General features: G+C 45.8%; 1 protein-coding gene across 3 annotated transcripts in view; it reads right to left on the reverse strand.

The window, feature by feature from the left end:
• The window catches only part of TJP2 (tight junction protein 2), a 112806-nt gene that overhangs the window by 66668 nt on the left and 27132 nt on the right, over window positions 1-19006 (reverse strand). For 2 of the 3 annotated variants that reach the window (XM_070431539.1, XM_070431535.1), the window contains one exon: window positions 17713-17833. Coding sequence is in view for 1 of the 3 variants with exons in the window: in XM_070431537.1 (XP_070287638.1) it covers window positions 2469-2528 (60 nt within the window). In the remaining 2 variants the exon portion in view is untranslated. Of the gene's footprint in view, window positions 1-2468; window positions 2616-17712; window positions 17834-19006 lie in introns of those variants that run through there. The other variant, XM_070431537.1, reaches the window with a different exon arrangement.

Below are 19006 nucleotides of genomic sequence, written 5' to 3' on the forward strand. Positions count from 1 at the left end.
GCTCCCAACCTAGACAATTTAATCTGAAGCCACAACTCGTTACTGGGATTTGTTTCAGGGATTAGGCAAAAAAATAATTCCCAGATGGCTCACATTCTTGTTAGAAGTATGTTGAAAGTTTCAGCAGTGATTACTAACCCTTCCTACCTCTTCACCCCACCCCAGGCACGCCTACACTTCATGCCACTCCCAAACCAAATCTGCATGACTTTTTAAACTACAATTTCAAGAACGTATCAGCCTCCTAAAAAAAAAAAAAAAAAAAAAAAAAAACCACCACCATCACCACAACAAAAAAACCTTCAGGAGAGAAAACCTTGCAAATTCAAAAGTCACTGTAGGAATGTTATCACCTCCCTTGCATTCCCAGGCACTTCTGCAGAAGATAAATGGTTGGCCTGTGACCTTTTGTCAATGTACAAAAAACTAAATCAAAAGTTAAACAAATGTAGGGAGAAGTCCTAGCAAATGGTATTCCCAGGGGGTGATATAAAAAATGCATTGGTCTTAAGCATATGCGTGCCTCAAAAATAGTAATATTTCCCTGTGTAGGGACTGGGGTGGAGTATTTACTGGGAACTTGGTTCACTTCTGTGTATAAACAGTCAAGTCATTAACACAACAGGGATTTCTATCACTTCTCCTCCAATCCCCTCACCCAACCCCCCTTAAAGTTCTCTTACTGGCATTCAAGGCCTTTCAAGAGAGTGTAACCAACGCTTCCTCTTTTCGCTAGACACCCACCAGGAACCTCCTGTCTATACTTCTAGATCCCACATCCCTTCTCAGCCTTGGAACCAACACTTACATAGTGGGAGTTCTTCATGGTTCCTATTACTAGCTGCCATTTACGCAGCACCCACTACATGCCAGGCCCCCTACATTATTTCATCCAGTCCTCACTCAACCCTATTCGCCCCATCTTCCTATACGTACTGGTTTACGTTGTAAGGTATCTGTTCAAATGCCACCCTTTCTTCCCAGCCAGAATCCCTGAAGGGAGCGCACACAGGACATCTCTCTGTGCTGCACACTCCCTGCCCCAGCCTCAGGTACCCCAGCAACGTGCGTTGCAGAAACACAGTGCTCAATTTTCAGGTCTAGCAGAGACACTTCGAGGCAGAATTTGAGTGTGGCTCATCCAGAAACCACGCGCGGTGGTGAGCACAGGAGGTGCTCACTACGTGATTAGCTGCCCCGTCCTGGAAAAAAAAGTTACAGGCAGTATTTCAGAGAAGAAAATTCCCCTTCATCAATGTCTGGCAGCCGCTCTGGCAAAGCTCAAGAAACACATCCAAAGCCACTGCCGCCTTAGGAAACACCCACCCCTCAGCTTCCCCAAAAGGAAAGCTGAAGCACCAGGTCCGTATTTCTCACTGGAACCCATCAGTCTGAGTTATTTGCATGCTGCCCCGACAAGAATGTGGTAGAGGTGCCCTCTTATCATTTGTATTCCCCACACCGAAGCAAAGTGGTTTGTGAAAAGGTATTGAATAAACAAACTTCATTCCCGTGGCACTTTGCTACAAATGCAATCACTCCTACTAACTTCTCACTTAAAACATCTCCTTCCCAGGTGTGTGCATCTCCTCTCGGAGGGGTCCTGACAAAGAGGGCCCTGTTCTCCCAGAGTGACCACGGACAGACCTGAAGAGGGCCTCTTTCCCTCTCTGCTGGGGTTCCCTGGGCGGAGGAAAGAGAGTGTGTGGTGGGAGGGCAGTTTCCAGGATGGTAAGAATCTGCTGGGAACTGCAGGGAAACCACAGCCATTACTCAGGGCACACAGCTGCCAGGGAAGCCGCGCTGCCCGAGAACTGAGGCTAAAATAGAGGTGGGAGGCGTATTCCATTACTAAGCTCTGGAGTATTCACTGTCAAAACCCGGCAGTCAAAACCCTGATTATTTATAACTTCAGCTACTGTGTAAGAGCGGAAACCTGACAAATGAAGACATAAAAGAGAAGGAACTAATGACAGGTGAGATAATGCCAGAGTAGAAAGCATTCAGCGCTCCCTTGTTGTGGTTTCTTCTGAAGCTCCATCTCCATTCCCCGCCGAGAACAAGCTGATTCCAAGGGAGAAATGAAGAGCCTGGTTTCTACGGAGTTGTCAGTCTGCCTCAAGCACACAAGCACCAGTAACTTTGGTCAAGCACAGAGTGGAGTTTGAAACAGAGAGGGAAAGCACAAAGCCACACAGCAGGTGACAGACCGGCTCCAGAGATGCCTCCAAGGTAGCAGGGATCCCAGACAGAGTTCAAGACAGTCTCCCCTACTCTGTGACTTCATCTGAAACCCGAGAAGAGAACCCAGGAGCCCCGGAGGCCCCCAGCCTAGCCCCTGCCCTCAGCCCTCCCCAGCGGGGAGAGAATCCCAGCTCCCCACAGCACATCTGGGAAGCCCACTCTGCGCTCCCAGGTTCACCCTCGGCGACCCTTCTCCCCACCAATGAGCGCAAGAGGGCACTTACATGGTGCCAACATGACAGCTCCCTCCGGGGTGGAAACCCGCGATCTCCTCGCACCAGCATCTCGGGCGCGGGTCCCGCGTGGGCCCCGCTCCTCCTCCTTCTCCGCGCCGTGGGTCAGTCCTCCGACTTGTGGCCTGGGTGCGGGCCAGCGGGGACCCACCCCTTTGTCCCTCCTCCCGCAGCGCCGGCGTAGGTCCGCCCCCCGCCCGAGCGCAGCGCCTCTGTGTTGGCCCAGAGGCCCGGGAAACTCTCAAATGGGCCGCTACCACCCCCTGCACGACCGGAGGGGAGGACTCACGGGCGCCCCGCCCTCGAGGCCCCCGCAGCAGGATGAGTCACGCGCGACTCCCGGCTGGGAGCCGGAGTCGGCGGCAGCAGCAAGGGGATCCCGTGGCCGTAGCGTCCCGCCGCCCCCACGGCCGCACCAGCACCTCCCCCGGCCGGCCCGATGGTTCGCTCCGCGGCGCACACTGGGGCCAGCAGGTCTCGCTCCAAGCAGCGCGCGCCCGGGAAGCACTGTGAGTTGCGAGTAGTGCTGCGCTGTGAGCTGGGGGCTGGCCTGCTAACCTTGCGATCGCGTGCGCATCCAGCACGAACACTTTTTGGAGAGGTTTGCTGAGCCTCTTTAACTCTCTTCCGATAGGAAGAGCCGGGGAAACTCCAAAGTTTTCTGTCCAGCCTAGAGGCCTGCCTGGCCAGCTAACACCTTTCTCTGCTCCACAACTGATTACCCGAATTCCAGGGGTATAAGATGTTGGTGTTAAATAAAACATGACTTTTGAGGTTATCTCTTTGACACGTTTCCAACAACTCCAAACAAAGAGAAAAACTCCCTCCCATCATATCAGCTTGTAGAAGGCTTCCTACCAGCAGGTCACATATACTTAATGGCAAGATTCATCTAGTTCAACTCAGTACATTTACTCGTATTAGAGAACTCTATGGACAAAGAATTGTGCGAGGTAAAAAGCTTCCTTCCTTTAAGGGCATACAAATTATGTGGAGAATCAAAACAGCACAATGATTACAAATATGACTTTGGATTTGAAATCCAAGGAAACCACCTTGTAAGAGAAAAAAGCTGCAGCCCACCCTGCTCTTCTCTTACATTGAAAAGCAAAACTCCACCTAGACTCACAAGTAGAAGGTAAAAGGTAAAAGGTCTGATAGGACACACACGTTGGGCTCGTTCCCTGAAAAGTTGCTTCACTTCCTGCCTAATGAAAACAAGTTTGGCAGTTCCCGTGGAAAAACAAGTCCGGCAGATGCCTCTCGGAAAGTGTCAGGCTCCTGGCCTCCTTCGCAGTCGCTAAGTGCTTGCCTCTGAATAAGAAGCACAGGGAGTAACATTGCCCAGTTCCCTTCAGGTCCTCAGAATTGGAGGTTTCGGTTCTATTCCTGATGTAAGGTGTTACTCTCCCGACCTGAGCACCACTTAAAAAATGTTTCCCAAATTAGGTGGTGCTGACTAATAATAACAATGCCAGCCTTTGTGAACCGGCCACACCTTAGTGATGAGCTTACACCACCAGCATTTAGAAAGGAAGAAAGGAATCCAGAATGTGGCAATTACATCTGCCCCATTATTCCTTTTCTCTCTCTAGAGTTATGCTGTCCAAAATGATAACCACTTGAAACATGTGGATTTTTAATATTAAAAATTTAGTTATTTAGTTATTTTTAAATTAACTAAAATTAAAGGAAGTGAAAAATTCTGTTTCTGAATCAAACTAGTCACATTTCCAGTGCTCGTAGTAGCTGAGGGCTACAATACATGACAGCGTAGATACAGAATATTCCTGTGATCTCAGAGAGTCCTAATGGACTACACTGCTCCACATGATGAAATACTCATATAGTAGAAAGACCAATATTCTGGCACAATAAATAGTTCTGATTCAGATAATGGTTGAAAACACATGATTCAATCGATAGAGTAGCATTGCTAGCAGCAGTAAAAAATCAATGTAAATCTTTGGAGAAGTAATTTATAGTCTATACTAGAGGTCCAGTGTACAAATTTGTGCATGGGTGGGGTCCCTCCAGCCCTGCCCCAATTGGTGTGTGGAGGGCTGATCAGGGCAGGGCCAACCTGGGGGAGGGGCCGCGGGCCAATAGGGGAGGGGGTGCCCATCGGGGGCGGGGCCGGCCGGGGGAAGGGGTTGCAGGAGGTTGGCAGACCAGGAACCCCCTATTGGGGGGGGGGATGGGGGAGGCGATCAGGGGTGGGGCTAGCTGGGAGGAGGGGCCCAGGGAGGTTGGCCAGCCCCACCCCTGATTGGGCCGGTTAGCTGCCTGCCATTGGCGTCATAGCAACCGGTTGTTCCAGTCATTATGGTGTTCCGGTTGTTATGGCGTTCCAGTCGCTGGCTTTTTATATATAGAGATTTTCCATATGTTAAATAATTTCCAACAAGAAATTATTTAACACCTTCTATGAAGCCAGACCCTCCTGATAAAAGACTTATTAGGCTCTTACCTATGGAAGCTCAGTCTATTGTAGCAATCAGTAAATAATAAGAAAAGGAAGGAAGAAGGAAGGAAGGGAGGGAGGGAGGACCTGTGTAAATTCTGAGATTCCTGGCAGACTCAGGGTGGTGTGAGAGCTTTCAGAAGAGGTTCCTCACCCAGACTAAGGGGATGGGGATTAGAGAAGGCTTTCCAGAGATGGGGTTACTTACATATTCCAAAGGATGGGCAGGAATGAGTTTGCAAGACAAAAAGAGGGGGGAGAGCTTTCCAAATAAAGGGAATAAATAAGAAAAGTATCAAGGAATGAAGAGACCACCCAGGCTGTGGTATTTTGTTACAGCAGCCTGTGCTAAGACTGCCTCTAAAGCCTACCTTCTAGGATGAGTTGACCCTGCTCCCTTCTCCACTCTCCCAAGCTTACTTCCTGGAGCCACACTGGCCTTCCCTTGTGGCTGCTGCTTTTGAGACCTTACCAAGCCCACTCCTGCTCCAGAGCCCTTGTTCAAGCTTCTCTGCCTGAACTGCAGAGCCAGCTCCTCCTTAGATTTCTCTTTTCATCTGAAGTAGGAAGCACCCCCTTGAGGTGGCTACCAGAAAGCCATGCACCCCAGAGAGAGCCAAGTTTAAGTTAAAGCAAAGAGGTGGAGGCCAGCTGAGTATTTTGCTGACTGTGAAACAAATGTTTGAGAGCATAGAGCTGTGGACAAAAAGGGGCCACACGCTAACCTGACTAGCTCAGGGAAGGCCTGCATGGCAGCCTTGCAAACTCAAGAGACCTAAAGTAACCACAAAGGATGGTCTGAAATTAAATTTTTTTAAACTAAAATGTAGTTTATGGTGGGTAGTCATGCCCTAGGCCAGTATCTTCCCTGACCAAAGTCAATCTTTACCTTAAACCTAGCCTATCTATTGGTCTTGTTGCATCTACAATAACATGTCACTGGAATGTCGAAGTAATTGTCCTTTTTGCCGGACCTCTCAAAGCACAGGCACTGCTCTGTGGAGACCTCAAATCTCCTCATTGTTATTGAGTTCATTGTTGACTGTTAACTATCCTGCATCCACCTAAGTAAAAGAAGTATGTGTCTTATCATTTGACTTTTTACCCCATCCCAGGGGCTTCTCTTCCCCGCCCTTTGCTTTCTCCCGCCTCCCTAATCATCTGTCACCAATGATTTCATGTAACCCACTGACACCTCCTCTTTCGATTCTAATGTATAAAACAAGGTGAAAAACTGCCATTCTCTGGAGCACTATCTCAATCCTTTGAGATTCTGCTTCCGGCATTTGTCAACAGTTTGGCTCAAATAAAAGCACAAATTTTCTTCACAGGTTTGAATGTTTCTTACATTAACAGTGCAAAGGTATGAAAAGATGGGGGCAGTGGGTGGTCTGCTTAAGGTAAGAGAAGCCTGCAGAGGATGACAGCAGAAAGGGAGAGTACCCCAAACAATGAAATGAGCCTGTTATCCACAGCTCTCCCTTTTTAACTTCATCATCATCATCATCATTATTATTATTATTATTATTACTGGTGGTAGCACATTGCATGGCTGCTATTATCACTATAATGAAAAGATGGTAGAGCAAGTGCAAAAGTGATGAAAACAAAGCAGTCAGACTTGCAGGGAGAGAAGGTTCTCAATGGATGGTGCCTTCCATTCACCCTCTCCCTACTCGTGGCACAAAGACCCAGCATCCTCCCCATGGTGTTTCTGGGCATAGGGTGGGTTTAGCTGGCCACAAAGTTGGGGAAAAAAAATTAGCTGTGCAATTCAGAGTCAGCAGTGAGCTCGATAAATTATGAGCCCTGGACTGGTGTGGGGAGTTCTGGTTGGAAGGAGATTGTTGTCTGGGCTGGCCTCCTGGTACCAGGCTGCCCATGTGCAGACTCTGACGGGACTTATGAGGCTGGTCTGGGAGTGCTCAGCATGGCAGGCAGAGGTCAAGGTCAGCTTAGCCAGGGCTAAGGCAGAGCACGATTCAATTCTAAGCCTGGAGATCCAACCTAGAAGCACCTTCTGGAGCACAGTCTGGCTAGACAGGCCCTGCTAGGGTGAGAGCTCCGCACAGAGCAGGGCTCCTCCCCTCCTGCCGGCTGCCCTGGGTCCTCAGAGCACTGTGCTCGTGTTTCCTTGGCTTCTACTATTATTCTCCTGTTTACAGTACGTTGCAGGTATATGAAACCCATACTCTTCCAGGGACAGATGCCACTTCTTAACTCTCCGTGAAGAAATAAAATGCTGATAGACAATGATCAATTACTGGTAAATGAATATTATGTGCCAAAAGCTTCCAAACACTCTTTTTTTAAAACATACGTTTATTCGGCCCCGGTGTGGTAGGGACAACCCCGGTCAGGTTGAAACAGCCCCGGTGTGGTAGGGACAACCCCGGTCAGGTTGAAACGGCCCCTGTGAGGTAGGGACGACCCCGGTCAGGTCGAAACGGCCCCGGTGTGGTAGGGACAACCCCGGTCAGGTTGAAACGGCCCCCGTGAGGTAGGGACGACCCCGGTGAGGTTGAAACGGCCCCCGTGAGGTAGGGACGACCCCAGTCAGGTCGAAACGGCCCCCGTGTGGTAGGGACAACCCCGGTCAGGTTGAAACGGCCCCGGTGTGGTAGGGACGACCCCGGTGAGGTTGAAACGGCCCCCGTGAGGTAGGGACGGCCCCGGTGAGGTTGAAACGGCCCTGGTGAGGCTCAGACGGCCATGGTGAGGTTGAGACTACTCCAGTGAGGTTGGGACAAATAAAGGGGACCAGTATGGACTGATGAACAGGGGTAGATACAGAAGCAGAGCAACATTGAACAGAATGTTAAACTACAGTGGGAAGCCTGGGGAGGGTTGGGGGGGGGGGGGATTAAGAGACCAACTGCAGGACTTATATGCATGCATGTAAGATTAACCAATGGACACAAGACACGGGGCGGGGGGGGGGGGGGGGGGGCGGGGGGTAGGGGCCGGGGGAATGTCAAGGGGGGGGAAAAAGGAGACATATGTAATACTCTTTGTAATACTTTAAGAAATAAAAATTATTAAAATAAAAAATAAAAAAATAAAAAAAATAAAACATACGTTTATTGATTTCAGAGATGAAGTGGGGGAGAGAGATAGAAACATCAATGATGAGAATCATTGATCAGCTACCTCCTACACGCCCCCCACCAGGAACTGAGCCCACAATCCAGGCATGTGCCCTGATCTGGAATCGAACCATGACCTCCTAGTTCATAGGTCGATGCTCAACCACTGAGCCATGCCGGCTGGCTGGGCCAAACACTCGTTTAGCTCATTCGATGTAAATCCTCACAGCGTCCCTGCATCCTTGCCATTACTGCCCCCTTTAGAGATGAGGAAACTGCGCTGCAGAGAGGAAAAGCAGAGAGATCATCTCTGCGCAGGTGGTGGGTGAGAATCCCAGCTGGAGTCTGTCAGATCCAAAGCCCCTTCCCATCCCAACAGGAAAAAGGTAAGTGCCACCAGTGCCATCTGGCTCCAGCCCATAAGCTAGTAAATTAGAACCTTTGATTCAAATGTATTTCTAGTGTCTAAGTGGATTTCAGAGCTCCCCCTCCCTAAGTAAGTACCTGTTAAAAAACACATCAGTAAGTTAGCCTTTTCACTCAGTAAAAAGGCCCGCATGTCACAGGCGAGGGAGGGCATCTGAGGTGAGAGAGGCTCAGGGGACTGTCTGTATGAGGCACACAGGGCTTCCAGGGAAACCAGAGGGCCTCTGGCAACACCTGAATTGCTTAAAAAAAATTATCACTAGAATCGTCTAACCCTAAGAATGCAGTATCCCTGATGGACACAGATTAAAGTTGTTGAAGAGCCTCCTACATTTTCAAAGAAGTCTCAGACCTGAAAGGGGCCTTAGAAAAAGGCTGCAAACAGAGAGTTTTCCAGGGCAGCCATGCAAATTAGCACAGCCTCTTAAAACAAAGGCAACTGGCCTGGCCTGGGCGCTTCCAGGAGGCATTCAATAAAAATGGAAAATGTGGCCGCTAACATTTCTGTTCCTATAGCACAGAGTCCGAAATGCCTCTGATGATAAGAATCTCCTGACGCATCCAAGACCTGTCTCGAGAGATTCTGATTCAGTCAGTCTGAAAAGGGCCTGGGAAATTGATATTTTTAGCATTCAGCCTCAGGTGAGTCTCATGGTGAGGGAGGTTTGGGAAATTCTGCGAAAGGGACAGTGTTGTGGTTCTAAAACATGTTGCAGGTCAGAAAAAAAATTTCTCTTTGCAAAATGTTGTCTTTGGTCTACAAAAGAAAAGGTCTAGTCCTCCGATTCTTTTTGTTATGTTTATTTACATATGTGTTTGTATGCAGACATAATCTAGATTTCGATCATTTTTATATAACTGATACTTGTTTATTTACCCAAACCATACAGGTCCTAAAAATGTAGCACCATGCAATTAAAATGTCACTATCCAGCCCTAGGTGGTTTGGCTCAGTGGATAGAGCATCGGCCTACACACCAAAGGGTTCCAGGTTCAATTCTGGTCAAGGGCAGGTACCTTAGTTGCAGGCTCCTCCCCGGCCTGAGCCCTGATAAGGGCTCATGCAGGAGGCAACCAATCAATGTGTTTCTCTCACATTGATGTTTCTCTTTCTCTCTGTCTTTTTTTCTCTCTTCCACTCTCCCTAAAAATTAGTGGAAAAAATATCCTCAGGTGAGGATTAACCAAAAACAAACAAACAAACAAAAGTCCCTATCCAGAGCAAACTACTGTTAGTGACAGGAGGAGCATCCTTCCGGGTACCTCTCTGACCAGGTAAGCATGCAGATATACGAAAGCTCTTACACCTGGGCTATGCCAGACATGCTCTTCTGCTACCTGTTATTCCACATAAGAATATTGCTGACCTATTTTTTCATGGCGATATCATCATTTTTTATCTGCATAATATTCCATTTGTATGAATATAGTGCTATAATCTGCTAAATAAATTCTTCTATTTAAAGTTATTTTAAAAACTGGTATAGAGGACAGGAGAAAAACCAGATGGATGAAACTCCTAAGGTTTATTTTGCAGTGATAATGAGGAAGCAAGTAGCTAGTGAGACTCAGGCAGAATTCATAAGATGTGTCTAGTGTCGATAGTAAGTTAGTAACTGTAAGATGTATTAAAAGATAAACAGAATAACTGTTGTGTTAAATGTAGGTGAAAAGAATGAAACAAATAAGAGTTACTTGTTAATAGAAGGGGATGGAAGGACAAAGCAAATCTTAAATAGTAATTATATTTCATAAAATATATTAATAAATTTAATAAATAGCTTATATATAATTATAGATATAATATAAAGTATTGTGTAACTTTGAATTTTTATTGTTAATAAGTATCTCCTATTTAATAAAATATTAATAATATGTAAAGCTCATCTCATATTACCTCTTGATTGACAGCTATGTCATCCCTAAATTGATCACCATTGGTGACACCCAATATGTCCAATTCTAGCCTCAAGTATATTCTGTGCCGAAACACAGATAAAACACAGACCTGGTGAGCTACAGCTACTGGCCAGGCATTCTTGCCCTGCATTCCTCCAATAGAGCAAGCATGAGTTGGCTTCAGATACTTTCCATGTACTGAGACCCTTGTTCAATCTCAACTCTGTTCTTTGTGACCACACATCATGTAGGAAAGCAGACACCGCAGGGAGAACAGGACGTATGGACAGTGTGAGCACAGGGTTCCACAAGTGTGGACCCTTTACCCTATTTGTATCCCAACCTAGTTATGTTAATGTGGTCTCATCTCTTTCCCCTTGCTTCTTGCTGTGTGTTTCCAAGTTGAATAAATTGAATAAATGGTGTGAGCAGGACAGCTGACTCTGGTCTGAGCCTTTGTGTCCCGTGATCTCTGGTAAAGCTTGCCTGGTGGTATTCTTAGCAAGACTGCATCAAGCTAATTTCCACCACTCCCAGAGCACTGAAGAGAAGCAAGCAGGCTGGGGAGCCACCATGAACCAAGTCAGGCTTACCGAAGGTGCATCAAATTCCTTGCTAACCTGGGACGTGAGACGGACATTAACACTAGAGTGAAATCTCCCATTCAGTTTCAGGAATGTATGGGGCATTCAGCTTTTCCTGTCTCTAAAGTTATTAACTAAGTTTTTAAACAAACCAATCAAGATTTATTTCCAAGAGATTTAGCGCTCTCTGAGATTTACATTCTGTATAAAGTGTTTTTCTATTATTTTTCAGAAGCAATCCTAGTTATTATTCCCAATGACACTTTAATTTTTACCTATCTTCTCTCTTCTTGATCTAGTTCTGCCTCTAGAACCATCCACCAGTGGCTAAAATGTTTTGATTCTTGGGAAAGCATCCCTCTTTCTTACTATATGTATTCTACTGAGCTAAAATTATCAGAAGAGACAAATTTAACTTTAGCATACTATGAAACCTCTTTCAAAGTGGGTTGGTAGAGTTATTTTACTAACCAGACAACATCTGAATTAAAAGTAATCTTATATATAATTATGTTTATTGTTTTAAATGTCAATAATTATAATACCAATATCAAATATTAATAATAGCCCAGCTAGTGTGGCTCAGTAGTTGAGCATCAACCTGTGAACCAGGAAGTCACAGTTTGATTCCTGGTCAGGGCACCTGCCCAGGTTGCAGGCTAGATCCCCAGTCGGGGGTGTGCAGGAGGCAGTCAATCAGTGATTCTCTCATCACTGATGTTTCTATCCCTCTCTGAAATCAGTAAAAATGTATTTTTTAAAAAATATGTTAATAATAATAATTACATTTTCAAAAACCCATAATTATTTCAAATATCAACATAATTATGATGAGGTGAGGAAATCCTGTCCAGGATGTTTTATCTAATCTCACTATACAACTGGATTATCTCTACACAAATCAAAAATTTGGCTGAATTGAAAACTGCTGTCACCAACCACTGAACTGATGGAAATGTGATATAATGCCAAAATCAGGGCTCCAATAATGACACCCCTCCCAACCAGAAGCTAGTTGCAAATTCTTTACCTCAATTTCATCAGGTTACATGGGAATCATAAAATAAGCTGCCCCCAGGCTTTCCCATGCAACCACAGCACCAGGGGCCCCAACACAGGGGCCCCACACAGGCAGCCGCTCAGCACTGTGACTGCTGATTGCCAATTAGACGGCAACTCCCAGCCAGGGAGGAGCTGGACACCATGAAAATGTCCCCAAGCAGTGCAGGGCCTAGCCCACAGGGTACCTGACACCAGGTACTAGCCAGCCGTGGGCAAACCACGGCCCGCGGGCCGGATCCGGCCCGTTTGAAATGAATAAAACTTAAAAAAAAAAAAAGACCGTACCCTTTTATGTAATGATGTTTACTTTGAATTTATATTAGTTCACACAAACACTCCATCCATGTTTTTGTTCCGGCCTTCCGGTCCAGTTTAAGAACCCATTGTGGCCCTCGAGTCAAAAAGTTTGCCCACCCCTGTTAGACCCAGAATTGGCTAGAATAGGCGGAGGAGAAAGTGTTGGAAAGAAGGGTAGGTGGTGGTAAGGAAAATAAGCAGGAAGAATTCTTTTAAGAAATGTGACGGTGTGGCCCTGGCTGGTGTGGCTCAGTTGGTTGAGGGTCATCCACTGCACCGAAAGGTCGCTGGGTAGATTCCAGGTCAGGGCACATACCTAGGTTGTGGTTACAATCCCTGGTTGAAGTGTGTGCAGGTAGCAACCGATTGAAGTTTCTCTCTCTCTGTCTGTCTGTCTCTCTCTCTCTCTCTGTCTTTCTCTCTCTCTCTCACTCCCATCACCCTCTCTCTCTCTCTCTCTCTCTCTCTCTCAAAATCAAATAAAAACATATTTTTAAAAAAGAAAAACAGAAATGTGGCTGTGAAAGATAGAGAGATAGCTCTGGGTTTGCAATTCCCTTGTCATCGTTTAATTCTTGGGTTCTGGATTGTATTCAACAAGCAGGAGTATAATTAACATTTTATGTTTCAGAAGCTAGCTTCTGAGTATTACTCATCTGTGTGCTACACTGAAAATGTCCAGACAGCTCAGATTTCCAGAGATAGGCCAGGTGGCCAGCACTTGTCTTACTGATTTCATGGGTAAGCCATGCACTCTAACTTTTGTTTGGAAAACATGTAAGACTATAACAAGAACACTCAAAAGCAAGAATAAACCCATCTTATTTTTACTTTTCTTCCATTTAAATGGTAGACCAATTTCTCATGATGAACATCTGCTGAAATTGCTAAAATGACAAAGTCTTTATAGACAAGTATTTGAAGCAATGCTCTTTTACTTGAAATACTTAGAGAGGAAAACATGGAATTATTGTGACAAAACCACTTGTCTAAAGCCCTATGACTACAAATTAAGTGGCTTGAAATCCATGAACGCTGAACTAATTCCAAGTAAATGTACTTGTAATACAAGTGTAAGGCTAACTCATTGTTTATGAACCTTTAGGCTGGTTTGAGAAGGAAATTAAGAATAGGGCATCTATACACAGCCTGTGTATTTACAGGAATTTTAACATTTTAATAGCAAAACAGCACATCATCTCGAAAAATATAGCCCATTTCTTTCATGAATGTTAAGTGTTTCATAATTTCCCATGGTCTTCTTAAACAGGTAAGATAGAAAACTGTAATATAAGAGTATTTTACTCAGAAACTCCAGAGCCTCAAACTAACAAGCTGGCGGCTTGGTACCCTATCTCCATCCACATCATTGCTTTTCCCAGGAAATAGGAGGAAACATAGCAGAAACAAAGAAAATGCTAGAAGCCAGGAAAGCACTGGGTGACAGAGCACAACTATGAAGTCAGACAGACCTGTGTTTCAACAAGCCCCAGCTCTGCTACTTCTTGGGTTTAACCTAAAACATTGCCTCTATTGGACTGTCTGTGACCTATAAAAACGGCCCGTTCACATGGTTCAGGCTAAAGGCGGTGTGACGGGCAGCTCATCTAAACTCCCTAAGCTCCCATTTCTTCTTCTGTAAAATGGTGGTATGTTAGTATTGTGACCCCTCAAAATTTTACATGTTGAAGTCCTAACCCCTGGTACCTCAGAATGTGACCTTATTTGGGGGTAGGTCTTTACAGAGGCCATCAAGTGGAAGAGATGCCTTTAGGGTAGCCAATTCTCCAATATGACTGGTGTCTCTATACAAAGGAGAAATTCAGACACAGTGAGACACGCAGAGGGAAGACGGCCATCTACCCTCCAAGGACAGAGCGCGAGGAAAGGTCCTCCCCTCCTAAGTCTCAGAAGGAACCAACCCTGCCAACAGCCTGATCTCAGACTTCTAGCCTCCAGAACGGAGACAATAAATGTCTATTGTTTAAGGTACCCAGTTTTTTACTGCAGTTCGAGGAAACGAACACAAATCGGGATTATAGTTGGACCGACACCTTAGAACGTGGGTATGGGAAATGAGTGAAGACAATGCAGGTAAAACACTTGGCACAGCACCAACTATACTACCAAAGCACCCAAATCATCATAAAGCTCTCCCTGTCACCACTGCAGGTTGACACTTCACGTCATACTGGAATTACAATGGAAGTCTCACCACACACACACCGCTCTTCTTCCAGCTTCCTGCAGCACCTCTAGGCCCTTTGATGTAGCCTCTGCTCTCGAGCTGCTTCTCCCTCTTTTCTTTTTTAAGTATATTTTATTGATTTTTTACAGAGAGGAAGGGAGAGGGATAGAGAGTTAGAAACATCGATGAGCGAGAAACATCGATCAGTTGCCTCCTGCACACCCTCTACTGGAGATGTGCCCGCAACCAAGGTACATGCCCTTGACTGGAATCGAACCTGAGACCCTTCAGTCCGCAGGGATGCTTTATCCACTGAGCCAAACCAGTTAGGGCTCTTCTCCCCTCTTTGCATACCTGGCCAAGAACGTTTCATCCTCAAGTTTCCTCTCAGATATCACCTCCCAAGGGGAGGGGTCCCCACTCCTTCTTCCCTCCGCCCCCCAACTTAGTCACTGCCTCAGCCTTCTGCTCTCACGCCCTCACAGGGGTGAGTGCGGCCCTTCCCACACAGCAGTGCAATTACTGATTCCAAACTAGATCCCCTGTCCCCCAGGACAAGCCTTCTATGCCTCTGGATTTCCCTCAGGCAGTGCTGTGAGGTACTCATTGATTGTTGAGGAAGAATCTCTTCACCACGCGCGCAGGGAAACTGGCCATACCCACTGTGCCCAAGCAAGCCCACGTTCTAAAGCAGCTGCCACAAGTACTTTCCAGGTGGATGGTTCTGAAAGTGTGGTCCAGCACCAGAAGTATCAGCCAGTTGAGGACTTGTTAGAAATGCCAATTCCTGGACCTCGCCCCAGGCTGACTGAAGCAGAACCTCTGGAGTTGGGACCCAAGAATCTGTTTTGTTAATGAGCCCTTCAAGTGATTCTGATGCAGCTCGAGTTTCAGAACAGCTGTTCTGGGTTTATCCAGTTCAGTAGGTAGGGCTTTGGCTGCTGGTGTGAGCTCCCCCAGCACAGTATTACTATAGACTCAGGAGCCCCTAAGGGCGGGAGGACTGCAGAGGGGCCTTCACTTACAACTCACTTTTTCTAAGCCCACACTATGGGGTGAGTTGGTAATAGCTCTAAGATACCCAGACTGCCTAACAATGAGAATCCATGTCTAGGAAAGTGAGTCTCTGCCCAAATTCTTAACATCCTTTCTAAAAGCAAAGAAGTGAAGATGATTTTGCCATGTCAGAAACGTGATCACCAAAGCCCCTGGTGAAGTATCAAGCAACAAACACCAGGCAAACAGTGCTCTCCAGACTCCAAGACTGAAAAGGAGGGCAGAACAGGTAGTGGCCGATGATCAAAAACCCCAGGTCAAAGGCAGGTTCTCCAGGCACCTTCCTCTCCCCATGCCAGGCATTGCTAGTGGATCCCAACATTCTTGCCCAACACACTTGCCTATGAATCCTTCCTCTAGGCAGCCACTACCAGTTGATCAGAACTGGCCCTTGAGAAAAAGCTGTTTACTATCTGAGTTTATGTGTTCAGGCTTCAAGCTCTGTAGAGCTAGTATGGAAACCAGCTGGTATTCTAGGAATCTCGCTGCATTTGGAAGCCAGGGGCTGTACATCTTGAGGAAATCATTTAAAATCACTGAATCTCGGTTTCCTTCTTTGCAAAAGAGAGCTAGGAATACCTTCCTCTTAGGTTGTTCTGAGGATAATAAAAGGCTCTTAATGAATACTTGCCGGATCTGAAACTAGATCCATGTGGATGCTGCGGGGAAAATCCTCACCCCAAGCTTGCCAGCCGCTGGAAGGGCACCCTTCAGTGCCCATACATAAAGGAGCTTTGGAGAAAGGCACTGCCTTGGGAAACCAAACTGATGTGGTTACAGGAAATCAGAACCAGGGAGGTATTTATCAGGCGGAACTGTGTTTAAGTCAGAAAAATCCTTCCCTCCGACGATGTCAGCTTCAAACCGCCCCCCACCCCCACCCCGCCATATTCCATGCTGTCCCAACTCATTTGACTCGATCGATAGATCCAACCTAGAAATTTTTCAGGACAACTATTTCTGGAGTCTAGGCAAGTATGTCTTCTTACGTTGGAAGCTTTAAGAACTCTTCATCTCATAAACAACCCCACCCCGGCCTGTTGGGGCAGTGGAAACTGAGGACTTCCCCATTCTAGTGTTTCCATTTGGACAACTGGACTCCAAGCAAGGCCTTGGTATGTGCCCAGTGCTCGCTATATGTTAACACATTTAGCTTCATGTTAACATTCCCTTTTTATAGACGAAGATCTGAGACTCCAAGAAATGGAGACATGTGCCCGAGATCACACAATTAGAAGGCAGAAGCGCTGGGAAATGAACAGCTGTATGCTATTCACACGCCTCTAAACTCCAGCGCTGACGTGTAGCTGGAATCCACCCCAGCAGGGGCTGCGAGTTTAAACAGACAGGAATGACGAAACAAGCGCATAAAAAAAAAAAAATTCTAGCCCCATTCCAGCCAGCCATCATAGACCGGTCTATAATCAGGGGTTAAAGTGTAACTAAGAATACATCACAGCATCTGTCAAAATACAGTTTAATACCTTGTAAATCCCATTTAATTCATACTTAAAGTTGAATCAGTAAATAGATAATACTCACTCTTCATCTTCCACTAAAAGCATGTACATAATTAATCTTTAGAGGCCGGTCTTTTATATAATTCTTCTACCTCAAAGATAATGGGAGAAAGGTGACCTGCCAGAATGACCTACAACCACAGACACCAAAACACCTTGCTAGGCATTTATCCTGAAGCATGGGAGTTGAACTTACATGCTTTAGCCAGGAAGAACCTCAATTAACATAAAGCCAAAGTTATACCTATCAATTCAGACCATAAACGCAGGCAAGATGATTCTGTTTTTTAGTAAATAGGATGTTAACATTGAAAATGGTGGCCTTGACTACCTCGAGGACATGAAATAATTTATATCAAACTTTGGTGGAGGAGAACCAGTAACTAGGTTGATGAGAGACAAAGAAAGCAAGTACCGCCCTCGCTGGTTTTGATCAGGGGATAGAGTGTCAGCCTGCGAGACTGAAGGAGCCTGGGTTCGATTCCAGTCAAGGGCACATGCCTGGATTTCGGGCTCAATCCCCAGAAAGGGGCATGCAGAAGGCAGCCAATCAATGATTCTCTCTCATCACTGATGTTTCTCTCTCTCTCTCCCTTCCTCTCTGAAATCAATAAAAATGTTTTGTTTGTTTGTTTTAAGAAGAAAGCAAGTACCTGGTGAAGCAGGCTGTGCAGAGGCAGGAGTCTGTGTTTCGTGGAGCACCTGTGACCGGAGGTACAGCTGGGGTGCCAGTCCCACTCACAGGGAGATGATAACAATGTGGTACTTTGTGCCCTGAAAAAGAAAGGGTTGTTAAAAACCCAGCATGGTCATTGCCAGCACGGTGAGATCTTGGGAAATGCACCTACTGTATGATTCACCCATTTATAGTTTGGTTTTTAGTATATTCACAGAGTGGTACAACCATCACCACAATCCATTTTAGAACAGTTGTCACTATTTCAAAAAAAGAAACCCCTTGGACATTACCCATCATCCTCTAATTCCCTCTCCTCATCACACCCTGGCCCTAGGCACCACCAGTCTAATTTGTATCCCTATACATCTACCTCTTCTGGAGATTTCATACAAATCAACTCAGACAATATGTGACCTTTTGTGACTGGCTTCTTTGACTTAACATAATATTTTCAAGTTTCATCCATGTTGTAGCAGTATCAGAACTCCATTCCATTTTATGGCCAAATACAATTCTATTGTTTAGTTAGATCATATTTCACTCATCTCTTCATCAGCTGGTGGACATCTGGGTTGTTTCCACTATTTGGCTGTTGTGAACACAAGAATGTATGTGGCCCTGACTGGTTTGGCTCAGTGGATAGAGCGTCAGCCTGCAGACTGAAGGGTCCCGGGTTCGATTCCAGTCAAGGGCATGTACCTTGGTTGTGGGCACATCCCCAGTAGGGGGTGTGCAGGAGGCAGCTGATGGATATTTCTCTCTCATCAATGTTTCTAACTCTCTATTCCTCTCCCTCTCTGTAAAAAATCAATAAAATATCTATTAAAAAAAAAGAATGTAAATGGACGTTTTAATTTTTCTCGGATCTATATCTAAGAATGGAATTGCTGCCCCTAATGTTTTCAGTCTTCAAAAATTGGAGAAAATCATCTTGGCTGGGTAGCTCAGTTGGTTAGAGCATCATCCCAATACACCAAGACTGCGGGTTCAATCCCCAGTCAGGATAGCAACTAATGAATGCATAAATAATTGGACCAACAAATTGATCTTCCCTCCTTCCTTCCTTCCTTCCTTCCTTCCTTCCTTCCTTCCTTTCTTTCTTCCTTTCTTCCTCTCTCTCTCTCTCTAATAATTTTTTTTTAATTGGAGAAAATGACTACCCGTGTAAAATTTCGCATCATCAATCTACCTGAAGGTCATCCTGAAGGACAAGATCTTATAAGAATTTGAGATTACAAACATACTCAGCAGGGAAAAATATTAAGAGA

The sequence above is a fragment of the Myotis yumanensis genome, unplaced genomic scaffold (assembly GCF_028538775.1).
Source record: "Myotis yumanensis isolate MYYU_CA2020_CCGP unplaced genomic scaffold, mMyoYum1.0.hap1 SCAF_12, whole genome shotgun sequence".
Lineage (NCBI taxonomy): Eukaryota > Metazoa > Chordata > Mammalia > Chiroptera > Vespertilionidae > Myotis > Myotis yumanensis.